At 50.0% G+C, this 18,589-nt stretch overlaps 1 protein-coding gene across 1 annotated transcript; it reads right to left on the reverse strand.

Moving 5' to 3' along the window:
* Positions 1-363: 363 nt before the first annotated feature.
* RHOU (ras homolog family member U) lies at positions 364-10,987 on the reverse strand. The gene is made up of 3 exons (XM_047826252.1): positions 10,453-10,987; positions 8,470-8,528; positions 364-2,473 (listed from the first exon to the last, which is right to left on the reverse strand). The coding sequence occupies exons 1-3, from the start codon at positions 10,712-10,714 to the stop codon at positions 2,018-2,020; spliced, it is 777 nt and encodes a 258-aa protein (XP_047682208.1). The 5' UTR covers positions 10,715-10,987; the 3' UTR covers positions 364-2,017.
* Positions 10,988-18,589: the final 7,602 nt, after the last annotated feature.

Below are 18,589 nucleotides of genomic sequence, written 5' to 3' on the forward strand. Positions count from 1 at the left end.
AAATTTCTTCCAAGTTTTGTGTTCCGGCTTAAAAATTAATTTGCATTGCACTCCACGACATTTGTTTAAATACAAAAACACTGTTTAGAATGACTCCCCAAATAATTCCACCACCTCTCCCACCTGGTCTGCACAGCAGGGCGGGCGGAGCCCAGCCCGGAAAGCTATTCTCACAGATAGGTGGACCAGGCAGGCGAGAGTGCTTTTCGGGAAGTCTGTCTGGAGCATTTTCACAATGAAGCAACGTTATTCCCTCAGGTTAGAACTAAATGCTTCAGGAAACCAGCGGATTACCAATTTCAACGGATGGAAAAATAAATGGTGAACAACCCCTGTGTTTTAATTTTCAAACAAGGAAATCCGTTCATTTGATTTACGAACAGAGGCGAAAGAAGCCCCGGCCCGATCTTTTATTTCTTCCGTAGAAAAACACAAATTAGTTTTGTTAAACATAAAAAAGACAACGCAGGACCCACGGAAAGAGGAGACGCTTCTCTCCGCTGGCTCTGCAGACCTTTTCCCTAGTTTTTGAGCCGACTTTGGTGAATCTGTGTCACCCACTGCAGCCGGACGTGATAATTCAACGCGCCAGGCTACCCTTTTTGGCACTTCGGAAGCACCGCCATCACAAAAGGAAAACTATTCTTCTGATACGGTACTTGTTTCCTCCAGAAGACTAAGCTCTAAAAATCCGCCACCTCGGGGCGCCTGGGTGGCGCAGTCAGTTAAGCGTCCGACTTCAGCCAGGTCACGATCTCGCGGTCCGTGAGTTCGAGCCCCGCGTCGGGCTCTGGGCTGATGGCTCAGAGCCTGGAGCCTGTTTCCGATTCTGTGTCTCCCTCTCTCTCTGCCCCTCCCCCGTTCATGCTCTGTCTCTCTCGGTCCCAAAAATAAATAAACGTTGAAAAAAAAATTTAAAAAAAAAAAAAATCCGCCACCTTGAAGAACACAAATGGTTCACAAGCATATGGTTTTCTGGCTGTCCCACAGGAAGGATGCAGCTTCGCGAGGGGGCTGTGGTCCACCCACCCCCACCCCCCCCCACCGCCCCCCCCCCCCCCAGGCCGGCCGCAGCCGACCGGCCCCACGAGCCCGGTGACACACAGCGCCGGGCCCTGCTGCCAGGTCCCTGAAAGGCATCTGTGGACTTCACTGGTTGTCGTAACGGGTTTCAAGAGACACCCATTTTAAAACGGGTTTCAAGAGATGTTCACGTTTGGTTTTCAGGTGGCCTCAAAGATGCGTCGAGACGTAATTAAAATCCCATCTCTGAGTAGGGTATCATCAAAAAGAGAGCTGTTCAAAAAAGTCACAAAAGCAGGAACCTGAGCTTCCCTCATATCTGTTTTCTCGTGGCCGTGCTTTTTCCCATTAACCGTTTAAAAGTCTGAATCAGCAGCAAATATAGCCGTACGTACGTGCGCGTGTGCGTGTGCGTGTGCGTGTACACATTTTGGCTGACTTAAGGGAAATAAAGGTCATTGTGTCTCCTACAAACATTTGCTGCAGGCCCTTCAAGAATGTTCACTTCCCTGCAGGCAGGACAATGTAAGTGTGGACGTTGAAACGCAATTCTGACGGGTGCTCCCTGGCCGGCCCGCGTCTGGAACGTCCTTACATCGAGTAGCCCTTAATCAAGGGAGGGTCGACCACACCATTTCGCCATTGGTCCTTCTGCGCATCATAAGGCGGCCAAGTCGCATCCTTGACACCCACATCCGAGCGGGTCTCTTTCATATTAGCTATAAATTAATCCCGAGGTCTCGGAGCTCTACTTTTCCAGAGTTAGGAACATTGCTCAACTCCCTTCAGAAATATCTTGCATAATTGGCTGGTCCCTAAGCTGAAACAAACAAAACCGTCGAAGGCAAGAAAGAACACCTAAACTGAGAGCTCCACCTGTTACACGCATACACGCCTCTCCAGGTTCTACACGATAAAAGGAGTCACGTCAGCTAATATAGCTTCTAATATCGGCTTCATCTAAAAACTGCCTTTTCCGGGTTTCTTGCCAACATCATACGACACAGCAGTACTTTTTCCACCAGGACTTGGAGAGGTTTTTCATTTTGTCAGGAGTCCTGCTTTTGCGCTTCTTTGGCTGTTGCTGAGTGTCTGAGTACTGAATGCCGGCGACAATGGCCGCGTCAAAGACCTCTTTGAGGTTTTTCTGAGTCAAGGCCGAACACTCGATGTAGGAGGCGGCTTTGATCTCCTCGGCGCACAGCTTAGCTGCCTCTTCAGGCACCGGCTTCTCTTTGCATTTGTCCAGCTCAATGAGGACTTTGACATCTTCTCTGAGATCCGACTGAGTTCCAACGAGGACGATGGGGGCTTTGGGACAGTGGCATCGGATCTCGGGCACCCACTTCTCACTGACGTTCTGGAAGGATGAGGGGCTCACCACACTGAAGCACAGAAGAAAGATGTCCGTGTTGGTGTAGCAGAGGGGCCTGAGTTTGTCAAACTCATCCTGCAACCAATCAAGGCACCCAAAAGTTATTTTTTAAATCCATTCTCATTAGCAAAAAGACCCCCTTACCAATTTTTTCCTCGGAAAGGGTTATAGCAAGCCCACTGCCAGGGCCTCGGGAAGCAATCCCGCTGCTTCCCTAAGTGGGGCCCACACGCCCAGCCCCACGCAATCTGCCCAAAGTGTTCGGTGTTCTCATCAACACTCATGACCCACTTGCAACTCACCACAGAAAAAGTACTTACATCGGGTGAATTTTAGAAATAAAATTGACTTCATCTAGCCTTCAGCCCACAGTAACCCAGACTTACTCTCTCAACTGTGGTGCTTAGCCACTCTTCCAAAACTCAGACAGCATCCACACTGATCCCCAGGTCTCCAAGCTGACCCCAGTGAGCCCCGGTCTAACACAGCTCCTGTCTTCAAGAATCCAGCCCTGCCCTTAGGGTGCCTGGATGGCTCAGTCGGTTACCCGTCCCACTCGGTTTCGGCTCAGGTCATGATCTCACGGTTGTGGGGATTCAAGCCCCTTGTCGGGCTCTGTGCTTACACAGTGGAGCCTGCTTGGGATTCTCTCTCTCTCCCTCTCTCTCTCTGTCCCTCCCCCAGCCGCTGCCTCTGTCTCTCTCAAAATAAATAAACTTTAAAAAAAAAAAAAAAAAAGAATCCAGGCCTCCCTGTCCCCAGGACAGCTGTGAGCGACGCCCGCCTCACCTATCTGCACCCGTACACACTCAGGGCACACACAGTGCAGGGAAGAATTTTAATCAGACCCAAGGACAGACCGAGAATTGGAGCTGAGACCTCTCATAGGCCACCCTCACTAGCAAATCACTTACAACACTGGTTAACACATTCTCATTCTTGCTTGATGTTCCTCTTTCTTGCTTGATCTCTTTTTCTCCCTCCTTTCTTCCTTTTCTTACTTCCTTTAGCCTTTTTTTTTTACCCCTGCAAATACCAGGGGCCTCCACGCGCGGCGCTTTGGGAAGATAAAGGACCAGGGAAAGGGCATACCCACCCTACTCTTAAAATATAGAGAATTGGATGGAATAATTCTAATTCATTATAGAAACCAAGCATCGTGCTGAATATCTGCAATAGTCACCCACTTCACAGAGATGCATGCTGGACACTGGGCCCCAGGCAGGGCCAGGGGATTCACTGGGAACAGACAGACCTGGCCTCAGCCCCTGCAGAGATGTCTGCCTCCAAATCAGCATTTCTTTATAGTCTCCTGGAGTCCCATATTCAGCTAACTGAAAGCTTTCACTCACCTCTCTCATAGGAAAATATTTACATCATCTCATTCCTATTTAGAATTTCTGGGGCGCCTGAGTGGCTCAGTCAGTTAAGCGTCTGACTTCGGCTCAGGTCATGATGTCACGGTTTGTGGGTTCGAGCCCCGCGTCGGGCTCTGTGCTGACAGTTCAGAGACTGGAGCCTGCCTCAGATTCGTGTCTCCCTCTCTCTCTGACCCTCCCCTGCTCGCACTCTGTCTCTCTCTCTCTCTCTCAGAAATAAATAAACATTAACAAAATTTCTTTTTAAATTTCTATCGGTGGGGGCCCCTGGCTGCCTCAGGTCAGAAGACATATAGGACTCTCGATCTCAAGGTCGTGAGTTCAAGTCCCCCACTGGGTGCAGCGATCATGAAAAAAATAAATACATAAACGTTAAAAACAATAAAAAATAGATAAAATTTCTGTCCGTGGGCGCCAGCCATCCGCAAGTGGACTGTAACAGACCACTTCCCACTGGCCAGAAAAAGTGAAATGTCATCCAGGTTTTCATTACTGACGTGCACATTATTCCGCATCTGCAGCCTTTCTGCAGATGTAAAGAAAACCTGGATCTGTTTTTTTTTTCTTCATTTGAAGCTCCGTATTTCAGTTGTAGGGCGACAACCAACAATATTGAAGTCAGCCAGCTACAATGCTCAGGAATAAATCCGGCATTTCGGAACGTCACTGCCACGTGTCTTCTACAAACGACGGTTCAAAAAGAACAACTTAGCTTCCTTAGTGCCAACTTTGTGTGGAGGCATAAACGCAGAAACCCGACCAGGTAGACTACGGCCTCGCTCTGAAGACCTCGTAATAAAACGTTCCTTCTGTTCTCGGAGGCCTCAAAGCAAAGGCACAAGACTGAGCCCCATGTAAAGGCAGCTCCCTCAGGCAGCGGCACCTCGCTGTGAGAAGGCAGTCACCCTCGGTGGTGGCCTGGAATCCGGGCTTGCATTTCCAATAAAAAGAAAGACAAGCACAGAGGCTGGGCCCTGTGACAGGCCTTTGGAAATCTGGCTCCCCAGACCTCTGGGGAGTCTGGCTAAGGGGCTCCGGGAGCCGAGCAGAAATGAAACCCTCCTCCTCACGGCCTGCCCAGAAACCTTAGATATTTGCTGAAATAAATGCAATGTGCACATGGGGGACGAGGTCAGTGGAACGCACGCCCAAGGTGCTGAGGGGTGAGGCCCAGTGACTGGCATGCACCTGCCGGGTCGGCAGGAAGACGCACAGAATTCCGTCAGGGGCGGGGCGGGCCGGACAGGCAGCTCAACAGTAACGTTGGTCAAGCTGCAACCTGATTTTTTTTTTTTTTTTTGGTACCATAGAGATTTTTCCTTTTTTTTTTTTTTTTTTAATTTTTTAATGGTTATATTTATTTTTGAGACAGAGAGAGACAGAGCATGAGCAGGGGAGGGGCAGAGAGAGAGAGGGAGACACAGAATCCGAAGCGGGCTCCGGGCCCTGAGCTGTCAGCACAGAGGCCGACGCGGGGCTCGAACTCCCAAACCGTGAGATCATGACCTGAGCCGAAGTCGGACGCTCAACCGACTGAGCCACCCACGCGCCCCCCCATAGAGATTTTTCTAAGTGCCTCACGGGTCAAAAGGCTGAAGGACTTTCAGCTTCTCCTGGTAATGCCACCGCGAACTACTCCTATTTCAGTGACGGTCCTCTCTCTTCTGCCAAAGGTATGTTTTGCAGAGCCCTCAGTCTCCGATCTATTCTCACTCAAGTAAGACTGCGAGTCCAGGGTTAAGAGCTCCTCGTAAGGTCTCATACGCTCACCTACCTCCCTGACAGGAAGACCCGAAGGCACAAAAAGCGATTTCTAGTTCCTCATGCAGCCAAGGAGCGCCACATTCTTGCTCCGAGCTTCCCTATGAAACCAGGGCATTTGGGCCCCAGGTTAGGGCTATCTGTGCTCACATTTCCCTGGGTTGGGACTCAGACGTGACACAAGTCATAAGGCTACTGTGAGGACTGCCTGAAGGGGTGGGGGCGGGGGGGGGGGGTCCACTGGTTGAGTCAACATCAGGGAAAGACAGCAGGTGTCAAATCAAGTCCCTTAAAAGGCAGTTTATCAGATCTGGATTAACTAAGGAAGTTGAGAAAGAACTACCACTTGGACCGGCTTTGCTGTGAGTCCAAATAAGTCCCAAATGACACCTGGGGTGTAGGGGAAAAATGACTTTATCTTAGCAACCGTGTAGGTTTCATAAATAGTTTTTGAAGTTAGTTTTCTACACGTCTTTAGATGGTCACCTCCTCCGTTACATAATAAGGTATGCGTTACTAACCAATACGTCAGTTAAGAAATACAGTCCAGGGGCGCCTGGGTGGCTCAGTCGGTTGAGCGTCCGACTTCGGCTCAGGTCATGATCTCACGGTTCGTGGGTTCGAGCCCCGCGTCGGGCTCTGTGCTGACAGCATAGAGCCTGGAGCCTGCTTCGAATTCTGTGTCTCCCTCTCTCTCTGCTCCTCCCCCGCTCATGCTCTGTCTCTCTCTCTCTCTCCTTCAAAAGTAAATTTAAAAAAAAAAAAAAAAAAGAAAGAAATACAGTCCATCTCAATGAAAACATCACTGGGAGAGCAAGAAAAAAAAAAAAAAGAAAACAATTTCCAAATAAACCAAAACGTACCAACTTGCGCCAAAATCCTTCTATTTCCCTGAACAATTTCTTCATGAAAATGTCTCCAAAATTATTCTCGTGCTCCCCCACTTTCAGACAGACCATACTACGACAAATCAAACCCCGCCTCAATAATTCAGGATCGTTTCCACAAAGCGGTCCCGATGAGACTCCTATGCCTCTTCCAAAACTGCTCAGAGGTTTTCTCCCCAGACCCACCTGTCCTGCACCCCGAGCCCACGTTGCCTTCCGCCTTATGGAACTTCGCTGGTTTCTTTTCACAAGTTCTCCTCACTGGTCTGTCTTCCCTCCAGACTGCAAAGTCTTGTGAGGGGCGGGCCCAGGACCTCAGTTAGCACTTCCCCAAGACCTAGCTCTCCTTTGTCTGTCTCCATGCGAAACCGAGACTCAGCCCTGTTATGTGGCAGGCACCATGCAGGCAGAACCCCAACTTAGGAAGCCGTGTCTGCGGCAAGAACCAACATGTAACAGGAGAGCCCCATCAGTGGGCAGGGATGTCACTGAGCTGCTTGCTCCCCGGCCCCCCCCCCCAGGGGTCCCCAGTAACTGTGCCTTCTCGGGCCGTTAAGCTCCTCCTTCCTGCTTTAGCAGGGATGCCTGTATTTATCGATGTGCTCCTCTGACGTCACCTGGAAGGTCAGAAAATCAGACACGGAGCAGGAAAAATATTCCCACTTTATGCAAAGCCATACAGCGTCCGCTATAAATACGAGGAGAGCGTCCAGAAAAGATGAAACATTGCAACGGTGGTGTTCTTTGCGTTCTCTTTTGCACAGACTACACACGGTGTTTGATTTTCCCTGCTGCGGCCGAAGGGGAAGGATGAGGAGAGAAAGAAGAGGCCGGGCTACCACTCCCGCCGCTGTGGCCCCCGCCAAACCAGCGATGAGCTGGAGACCAGAGCTGCTCAGGCTTGTATCACCTGGAGGTTTGCACTCGCTGTCCCCAGGCTAGGTGAGCAGTGTGGAAGTCCTGGCTGGGACGAGGCACTGGAGAATACTGGAAGGCCAACCTCTTAAACACGGAAGGTCACGTGACGATACCTCAGAAAGTGAAGTGGGCCCTTTTACGGGCCTACAAAGTGCCCCTCAGCATCTGCTCTAACAAAGTACAGGAAGGACTACATGTTTGTTAACTGTCACTTTGACCAACTCAAGAGACAGCACCCTGGGTTCTCACAGGGAACGAGGAGACCTCGGTGACGAGCGCCATGCCAAGGGAGGACGGGGTGATGATGAGTCCCTGGAGCTCGTCGGGGAACACCCGAATCCCCATTGCTCCCTGGGTGTCCGATCCAAGTGCCTAACCTTCCCACGATTTGGAAAGACTAAGTCCAGGTTCATTCATGACTCTGGTGCAGGACAGCTTTGACCCCTGCATCTGCTTCAGGGAACGAAGGTGGCCCTAGCGAGTCAAACCATGGCTTAGGAAACACCATCTTTTTCTTATTCATTTATTTATTTACTTACTTATTTATTTATTATTTTTGAGACAGAGAGAGACAGAGCATGAGCAGGGGAGGGTCAGAGAGAGAGGGAGACACAGAATCCAAAGCAAGCTCCAGGCTCTGAACTGTCAGCACAGAGCCCGACGCGGGGCTCGAACTCACAGACCACGAGACTATGACCTGAGCCGAAGTCCGACGCTTAACGGACAGAGCCACCCCGGTGCCCCAAAACTCCATCTGTCTCTTGAGCCAATTTCTTTAATATGTGGCTGGTTGACTTCCAATGAAATGATTACATCGCCAACTAACTTTGAGAAATGATCACAGAGCATCAGTGATAATTTTTAATAAAAACCAGAGAGTAAATAAGGTCAGAAACGCCTGTGAGAAGAGAACTGTTCTTCACCCTGTTGTCTCCGTCTTGCCCGAGCAAAGCTGGGCCAAACCCGGTTTTACTAGCTCAGGGTTTTATCCCCCTCCCCGTCACCCTCTCAGGGGTGGGTCCACTTCCTGAGGCTTTAGAATGACCCCGTTTATGCAAGGAGGGTATTCTGAGGCTTTTCAAAGGCTGGTTCCCTTCCCACCACTGAGCCGCGACGATACACTAACCTGCCCGGCAGTGTCACAGAGCTGGAGTCTCACAGGCCGTCCGTCCACAGAAACCACCGCTTAAAAACAAGATGAAAACAATGATCGGGGGGGTGTCCTTTAACCCCTTTCAGGAAAACCATTGTTTCAGCTGCAACTACCAGTCTCCCTCCAAACCCTTTGGTTATTCTGGGTCCCCTAATGAATTAAAGACTGGTCTAAAACAAGGAGGCCCCCATGCAGGCACTTTTGTATACAACCCTCCTGGGCTGGCACCTCACGGCACCGACCGGATGAGGCCGCAAGCCCCTGAGCCATCGGATGGCACCCCAGAAGGGCCTGCACTCTTCTCCCAGCCCCGGAAGATTTATTTGCCCGTCACACTAGTTTCAAAACACCTAAAAGGGGGCGCCTGGGTGGCGCAGTCGGTTGAGCGTCCGACTTCGGCCAGGTCACGATCTCACGGTCCGTGAGTTCGAGCCCCGCGTCGGGCTCTGGGCTGATGGCTCAGAGCCTGGAGCTTGTTTCCGATGCTGTGTCTCCCTCTCTCTCTGCCCCTCCCCCGTTCATGCTCTGTCTCTCTCTGTCCCAAAAATGAATAAATGTTGAAAAAAAAAGTTTACCTTTAAAAAAAAAACAAAAAAACAAAAAAAAACCACCTAAAAGCAACACTGGGGGGTAAATGGGAACCAACCTTGCCGTTTTAACTCAGTGGGAAGCCTCACAAATAATTCTGTTTTCCCTTGGGATCTGTTCCAAGACTTCATGGTTTATCAGAAAATTGTAGCTTGTTTTGAGAACACGAGCAAACACAGGCTGCCTGCATTGTCCTGTTTATGGAAGCGGGCCCTGCTCATCTCACCCTGTCGGCTCAAAGAGAGGATTAAAAAAGAAAAGAAAGCCTGTCCACCTTTCCACTGGGATGGGGTACTGGGCAGGGCCTGCCTCAGGGCACAGCCTGAGGTTTCTATTTGAATTAAGCGCCCAAGTTTGTCTCAGTACAACTTTCTCAGTTCTTTTAATGTTTACACTGATCAGCTGGGAGGAGGAAAGGGGGGGGGGGAACCCAAAACTGTTTAGGTGGCAAACCCATTAGGTGTGGCACACTTTCATCTAGGGTACCCAAGCCCTTGCCATTGGGACTATGTGGTCAAGAAACATTTCTTTTTTTTTTTTTTTTTTCCTTGAAGAGCAAGAGGGAGTGTTTCACACTAGCCTCTGTGGATTTTCACGTTTTTGTGAATTTCAAAAAAAAAAATCCCCAAAACCCCTTTATCTTTGTTTCCACCAAACTAAAACCCAGCATACCATACTTAAGAGCTGTAAATAGCTTAGAGATAACTGAAAAGATACTAAGACATCAGAAACACAGCCAATGAGGGAGATGGAAGTAGGGGCAGTGGGGCCAGGGGAGAGGGACTCGGAAGAAATTGGGTTTACTCTCCAGGTTTAACCCGGACCGAAGCCTTTACCAGGGCCGTTTCCACCAAAGCGAGTATTTTCTGCCGTCTCCGTGGCTCTTTAAAGCGGAGACGCCCATGGTCACGGGAACCGCCAAAAGGAAAGGACCGACTCTGGGGCCACAGGTAGGGCCACCTGCGCGTCACCTTCCCACTGAAACTCGGCAGCGGCGCCAGCAACGTCGACCTGACGCAACTTTCCTACGCAGCAAACTGACCAGGCAACCTGAACTCGACCTGATACTCGCTCGTCTGCTACTAAATTGCCCGACCATTTCTTTTCGCGTAGGCTCTGTCCCCCGTACCCCGCCCCCTCCGCCAGGCTCCGGCTTTAGGGTTCCCCACTGCCTCTGGAGGCTCCGCGCTCGCCGGGTCCCCGAGGCTCGGGAAATGCCCGGCGCTCCGCGCTTGGTCGGCTTCCCAGCTGGAGCCCGCCCGGTCCCCCACCCCCCCGCCCCGGGACCCTCGCGCCGCCCTCCCCGCCCCCCCACCCCGCGGCCATCGGCACCGCAGACCGCGGCCCCGCGCCCCCGGCCCCGCTCACCCGAGAAGTTGTCGAAGGCGGTGGGGATGTACTCGGTGGGGTAGCCGTTGGTGGTGTAGCTCACCACCAGGCTCGTCTTGCCCACGGCGCCGTCGCCGACGAGCACGCACTTGACGCCGCGCCCCTCGGCACCGCCCGCGCGCCCCCGGCCCCCCGGCGCCCCGGGCCCGCGCCCCCCGCGCGCCCCGCGCTCCCGGCGCGGCGGAACGGGCGGCGCCTCGCAACGGCCCGGGAATGCGGGGTCCCCCTGCTGCGGGGGCATCGGTGCGCGCGCTCGGGCGTGCAGGCGCGAGCGAGCAGGGCCCGGCCCGCCCGCCCCTCGGTCCCGGAGCCCTCCGAGAGGGACGAGCTGTCACCGACCGCGGTGGGCGCGTGCCCGGCCCCCGAGAGCGGCGGTTCCAGGCCACACGCTCCCAGACAAAGGCGGCCGGGGTGGGTCGCGGCTCTGGGCTCGGGCGGCGCCACCTGGCTCCGCTCCGCGCGGTCAGAGGACTGCGGGCCGGCCGAGCGCCGTGGAGCCCGAGCGCTCTGTCTCCTCCCGGCTTCCCGGCGACACGACGCGTGGGGGGCGGGAGGGGAGGGGAAAGAGGCGGGTCCGGCCCGGCCGCTCTGTCCCCGCGCCGAGGCCACAGCGCCCCCCGCCTGCGCGCCGGGCCCCTGCACCCGGGCCAGAGGCGGTGCTACGCCGGGCGGGTGAGGAGCGCGGTCGCCGGCTCCGGGCCGAACGGACCCTCGCTGCAGGGGGTGCGGCTGCCGCCCGCTCTGGGGGTGGACCCTGAACACCCACTCCGGGGCGCGTGGCGCGGAGGCGACGGGTGGCCGAAGGCAGCCTCCGCCCACCCCCCCGGCGGCCGAGACTGACACCACCGCCGGCGTGACCGAAGCGGTTCCGCCTTGTTGCGGCCACGCGGGCGGGGAAGCGCCGCAGCCTGTGCCGTGGGGGCCCCATGCTGGCCACAGTGCTTCACCCACGGGGGAAATGAAGCGTCTTGGGGACACGCCCGCAGGAGACTGAATTAAAAGGCAACTTTTTAAAGTCTTCGCTACCGCCCATCGTGTGATTTTTCTTCTAAGATCATTTGTGCTCCAGTCGTTTGGGAACAAAATGATGTCAGGTCCAGCGCTATTGCTCGTTGGGCATGCCATGAACCAGCAAAGTAATTTGTAGGTTCAATTTCTTCTTCTGCGTAAATGTTGTTTGGAGACATTAATATCATGGGGGGCGGGGAGTCCCATTTGTCTCTGACGCCTTCCTCCTACATTTAGTCAACAGTCCACGCAGAAAACAGGGGAGCCTGGTTCTAGTCAGGACGCAAAGGCTTCTCGGGGTTTACAGGTGGTTTAAGAAGCGTCACACACTATTCGCAGAAATACTGGCGCTACAACAGCGACGACAATAACAATAACAGCAGGAGCTAATAGATATTGAGCCTTTATGTGACAGACACTGTTGGAAGCCCTCTGCCCGAACTCATTTGTTTAATCTTCACGTGACTTATACCCATTCTACAGATGAGAAAATCTCAGGCTCAGAGATATTTTAGAAATGCCCAGGTTCCACAAGCTGTCAAGTGGCAGCGACAAGATCCAAACCCAAATAGTCTAGCTCCAGAGCCTAAGCTCTTGGTTTTTCCAAGTTCTTACTTACATTGCAGTCAGTTAACATCCGGTGTAAGGTTAGTTTCAGATGTACAATATAGTGATTCAGTGATCCTATACATTTCAGTGCTGAGACTATGCAGCTATGGGGACATGGGGAGATTCTGTTCAAGGGACACAAAGCTTCAGTTACACGAGATAAGTTCTGGAGATCTAATGTACAGCGATGGGACTGTAGTTAACAACATTGTACTGTCCTACTTGAAATTTGCTAAGAGGGCAGATCTCCAATTTCTCACCACCCACACACAAAGGTAACTATGTGAGGTGATGGATAATGTTAAGTGCCTTGACTGGGGTGAGTATTTCACTGCGTATATAGGTATTAAATTATCTAATTGTATACCTTCGATGTGCACAATTTTTGATTGTCAACTATACTGGAGGAAAAGGATATGCAGGTAAAAGAATGTTGAAAAATAGTGTTATGGAGCGGTGTGTCAGGCAGCTTATTAAAATGTTTTCTTGCGGGTTTTTCTTGATGTTTATGGTATTTGTTGGCCTTTTAAGTTTTATAGCTCATTTTAAATGAATATTTTTTTAATGTTTATTTATTTTTGAGGGGGAGAGAGAGACAGACCGTGAGTGGGGGAGGGGGAGAGAGAGAGGGAGACAGAATCTGAAGCAGGTTCCAGGCTCTCCATGCTTTCAGCACAGAGCCTGATGCGGGGCTCGAACTCATGAACTGTGAGATCATGACCTGAGCCCAAGTCGGACGCTTAACCGACTGAGACACCCAGGTGCCCCTGAATATTTATTTTGGTACCTAATCGTCGAATTGATATTTTTCTCTTAAAGAAGGCCCCCAAATTTGATAAGCTTTTAGGCTGTACAAAATTTTGCTTTACCCCCTACATCTGGCCATATGTTAATTTTTGTATCCTATAGCCTTTGACTCCTGCTTTACTCCCTTTTTAAAAAGTTTTGTTCAATTTATTTAAACTGAAAAAAAAAATTCCCCCATTTCTCCCACCCCCACCACCTCCCACCTCTTGCAACCACCAATTAGCTCTCTGTATCTGTGAGCTTATTTGGGTTTTGTTTGGTTGATTTGGTTGGTTGGTTGGTTGGTTGGTTGGTTGGTTTAGATTTCACATGTGAGATCATACAATATTCGTCTTACTCCGTTTGACTTATTTCACTTATCAAAATGCTCTCAAAGCCCATCCATGTTTCCACAGATGGCAAGATTTCATTCTTTTTTTTTTGCGGCTGAATAATATTCCATCGTGCGTGTATATATAATACATTTTCTTTATCCATTCTTCCATTGAAGGACACCTAAGTTGTTTCCATGTCTCCGTTAAAAATAATGTTGCAACAAACTGAGGGTTGATGGAGGGGGTGGGTGGGAGGGAGGGGAGGGTGGGTGATGGGCATCGAGGAGGGCACCTGTTGGGATGAGCACTGGGTGTTGTATGGAAACCAATTTGACAACAAATTTCATATTTAAAATAATAATAATGTTGCGATGCCTAGGGAGGCGCAGATACCTTTTTGAACTAACGTTCTCACTTTCCTTGGATAAATTCTCAGAAGTGAGATGGCTGGATCATATGGTGGTTCTATTTTTAATTTTTTGGAGAAACTCCATACTGTTTCCATAAAGACTGCACCAATTTACGTTCCCACCAAGCAAGGTACCCAGGGTTCCCTTTTCTCCGAATCCTTGGCGACATTCGTTCTTTCACGTCTTTTCCATTATAACTATTCTAACAGGTATGAAGCGGTATCTCATGGTGGTTTTGATTTGCGTTTCCCTGATGATTGATGCTAGTAAGCATCTTACCACGTACCTGTTGGCCATCCACATGTTTTCGGGAATATGTCTGTTTAGATCTCCTGCCCATTTTCTCATCGGATTGTTTGCGAGTTTGTTCGCTGTTGAGTTTCTATGCGTTGTTTACATATTTTGGGTATTAGCCCCTTATCGCACAGATGACTCACAACTACTTTCTCTCCTTCAATAAATTTACTTTTTCGTTTGGCTGATGGTTTTCTTTGCGGTGCGGAACCTTTTCAGTTGCACTCCCTTGTTTATGCTGTCCCCTACTAGGTTGAATATTGTCACATCCCCACTCATTTCGCCCCCTCTTTCTCGATGCAGCTTAATAAACTGCAGCCTTATCAAAAATACCCAGAACGAATTCTCCCCCTATTTATAAGAACCTGATGCTGGTGACTCGGGAGAGCAGGCTCCACGCTTCACGGTGTGGTACGTCATTCCAGGTGAAAAGTGGAGAAGCCGCCTGGGGCACCAGAAACCCAACTGAGGTCAGGCCCTGCCCTCCAAGTATGTGGGTCCAAACCGAATGATACTTTTTACATTTATTTTCTGTCTGTTTCCTCTCGCAAGGACTTTATTTTGTTTATCCCTACACCCCACACTCAGAATCACGAGACTACTATTTCTATTGCTTCTGTTACACAATCAAATCTGTGTCTTGAGGCGATGACTAGGAAAGACCATTTCTCTGCTCTCTTTTAAGAATGCATTACCCGGGGCGCCTGGGTGGCGCAGTCGGTGAAGCATCCGACTTCAGCCAGGTCACGATCTCGCGGTCTGTGAGTTCGAGCCCCGCGACGGGCTCTGGGCTGATGGCTCAGAGCCTGGAGCCTGTTTCCGACTCTGTGTCTCCCTCTCTCTCTGCCCCTCCCCCGTTCATGCTCTGTCTCTCTCTGTCCCAAAAATAAATAAACGTTGAAAAAAAAATTAAAAAAAAAAAAAAAAGAATGCATTACCCCTCCTGTATCCCAATTTGACTTCACCATGACTGCACAATTGATTCAGTGTCTCCACTGGGTCTTGAGTGTAGGAAGTATGGGAAATGCTGGCAATTGCCTGGGCACAGAATTTCCACTCTTTTTTTTTTTTTTTCATGTTTTTATTTTATTCTTGAGAGAGAGCACAAGCGGGGGAGGGGCAGAGAGAGGGGGGCAGAGGATCTGAAGTGGGCTTTGCACGGACAGCAGAAACCCTGATGTGGGGCTCAAACTCACGAACCTTGAGATCATGACCTGAGCTGAAGTCGGCTGCTCAACCAACTGGGCCGCTCAGATGCCCCACAGGATTTCCATTCTTAAGATCTCATCCCTGGGGCGCCTGGGTGGCTTAGTCACTTGGGCGTCCGACTTCCGCTCGGGTCATGATCTCGCGGTTTGCGAGGTCGAGCCCCACGTCTGGCTCTGTGCTGACAGCTCAGAGCCTAGAGCCTGGTTCGGATTCTGTGTCTCCCTCTCTCTCTTCCCCTCCCCTGCTCATGCTCTGTCTCTCTCTGTCTCAAAAATAAATAAAACATTAAAAAAAAAAAAAATCTCATCCCTGTTTGGCCCTCCAGCTCAGGTGTGAACATCTTCCACCCCACCCCAAACCCTTCTTCCCACTCTTCCAGAATCCCACCATTGCCCGACACACCCAGGCCAGGAGCCTGCACCCCTTTCCCCCTTCTTTCTCTGACTTATCCCTGTTTATGACACAGGTCTCAGCTGAGACGTCACTTCCTCCGGGAAGTGTTCCCTGACCCCCTGACATTGACGTACCTGTGCTTTGCTTCACCAAACTCCTGAACTCCAACACATTTTCTAGTATTTTTTTTCCAGAAAGTTCTTCTACCTGTTCCACTAGCAAAGATTATCTAATTTTGAAATCTACTAATTATCGTGAATTTATAACTTGTTTACCAATGTAGTAAAACAACCGTCCTAAGGGAACCTTCACTGTGTATATTTCACCTTTCTATCTTTTCACATATTCAAGAAGTAAGCTACCATAATTTTTTAATGAATGCATCTCTTGCCAGGATCCATCATCAGATTCAATACAAAGGTGTTTTCTCTGCTATTTATATACTATTTCACCATTTACCCATCTCTACTAAATAAATAGCAGCAGATAACCAAAGCAGAAGTGCATGGTTTCTGGAACTGTCATGTTAACAGGGCACATAGCTATGTGTGTTTACTCTTGTTTGTTTGTTTGTAATTATTTATTTTGAGGGGGGGAGAGCGCAAGTGGGGGAGGGGCAGAGAGAGGGGGAAAGAGGATCCAAAGCAGGCTCTGCGCTGACGGGCTGCCAGCAGTGAGCCCGACGTGGGGCTCGAACTCACGAACCGCAAGATCATGACCTGAGCTGAAGTCGGACGCTCCACTGACGGAGCCACCAGCCTCCCCTCCGTGTGTTTATTCTTTCTTCAAGCCTTAACTCTTTGCCTTGGACAAACTAACCTCGTATCTTTTCTTCACCAGTGCCCTAATTTTAAAATGTCCTATGAGAGTCCACCAGTTAGAAAATTACTTCTCGTAAACTGAAGATTCTGAGCTGTGTTGTCTGTCGCCAACGGGACACTGCCGCTTCCACTTGAGGCTGGGACTGCGTTTCCCAGAACATCCTTCTCCGCGCGGTTGCAGGCTAAAGATGTCCAATAAGAGGAGCTCCCCGGGGATTTGGAAGGTGGCAGGGTAGCAGGAGAGGGTCGTATGGCCAAGCATGATGGCAGACACACACAGAGGGGCCCGGCACGCCTGCACTCTCCTCCCGCTCTGTGCCCACCTCCCCATGCTTGCAGCAGCCCCGAGCCCACCCCCTGTCACTGCCCCCCCAGAGGCTAGAGCTCCCACACTCACTTGTCAAGCTCGCCTTTCATGGCCGCGTCTGCATGGCTACTGGGTTTTCTCTCAAGTTCTAGCTGGTACCCTACACCAGTTAGCAGCTCTCTAGTAACTCCCAAATTCATGAAATCTCCTCTTCTTAGCCCCTGTACCCTGCAGTGGCTGTTTTCCTAACTGAGCCCTGGCCATACCCTTAGTCTCTCTTTTCCCACTGGGTATGCCATCATAGGGGGAAAAAAATTGACAAGGAAACTAATCTTGGCATTTCCCACTGGAAAAGGAGGGGGGAATCGTATAAACGGCATCAAACCATCAGCTGGTCCACGAGTAGGTCCTTGTCCGTAATCACAGACCCCTTAACTCTTCCATCAGCTAGTATTATGGTAAGGGGTCACGGACGTGGTTCAACATGTTGGTTTAGGTGCCCCTGTTTCCAGATGTCCTTTTGTCACTTGCCATCACCCTGTTGGTAACTAGAAAGAATAAATTAAGAGCTCCCATCGGCAGGATGAAATTTTCAGATGTGAAAATCAATCGTTAACTCGGATTGTAAGAAATATATCTGAGGGGCGCCTGGATGGCTCAGTCAGTTGAGCGACCGACATCGGCTCAAGTCATGATCTCACAGCTTGTGCGTTCAAGCCCCGCGTCGGGCTCTGTGCTGACAGCTCAGAGCCTGGAGCCTGCTTCGGATGCTGTGTCCCCTCTCTCTGCCCCTTCCCCACTCATGCTCTGTCTTTCTCTGTCTTAGAAATAAATAAAAACATTAAAAAAGAGAAAGAAATATATCTGAAAAGAAAATGTATTGTTTCTACTGATCAGATATTAGCTAGGCTGTACAGCAGTGATAATAAACTCAAAATCTTAATGTCTAGAAACAGAGGAGCTATTTTGGGGTCATGCAAAGTCCACTGCAGACCTAGTGGTTCTCCAAGGCAGCTCCCTTCCAAATGGTGACTCAGGGATCCGATCTGCTTGTGTCTTGTAACCTGGGACACATGGTTTCCAGGAAAGAGAAAACGGCAGGTCGCATGCCAACTATTAAATGCTTCCTCTCAGATATGACTTCAGCCTACAGCTCTGCATGCACCATGCATGCGACAGCAATTTTGTACGGGTTCAAAACAGGAAATAATCTAAGTGTCAAAATGGTAAAGTGGGTAAGTTCATTTTGGAATTTATGTTGTACTATTTCAGTCCAGAAAATGAACGAACTGCAGATGAATACAGCGCTAACGAATCTCACTCACATAATACGGAGTATAAGAAGCCAGATACAAAAAAGTGTGAACGATCTGATTTGATATATATAAAGTTTAGACAGGAGACAAACTAAACAGCATTAGAAGTCAGAGTAATTGAGGATAATTGTTACATTTGGAAAGGAGAGGGGGCCATAGGGGGCTTCTGATGTTCAGATACGTTCCGAGTGGTGGTTACATAGGTGTTTGCTTTATAGTAATTAATTATTACACTATATACTTGTTTTATTCACTTTTATGAATTTCATCATATGAATGCATTCACTTTTATGAATTTCATTATAGTCATTATAAATGATTAAAAATATTCAAACCGGGGCGCCTGGGTGGCTCAGTCGGTTAAGCGTCCGACTTCAGCTCGGGTCACGATCTCACGTTCCGTGAGTTCGAGCCCCGCGTGGGGCTCTGGGCTGATGGCTCAGAGCCTGGAGCCTGCTTCCGGTTCTGTGTCTCCCTCTCTCTCTGCCCCTCCCCCGTTCATGCTCTGTCTCTCTCTGTCTCAAAATAAATAAACGTTAAAAAAAATTTTTTTTAATAAATAAAAAAATAAAATAAAATAAAAATATTCAAACCTAAAAATTGTATTAAGTAGGACTGATGGGTGTTT

The sequence above is a fragment of the Prionailurus viverrinus genome, chromosome D2, assembly GCF_022837055.1.
Source record: "Prionailurus viverrinus isolate Anna chromosome D2, UM_Priviv_1.0, whole genome shotgun sequence".
In the NCBI taxonomy this organism is placed as follows: Eukaryota; Metazoa; Chordata; class Mammalia; order Carnivora; family Felidae; genus Prionailurus; species Prionailurus viverrinus.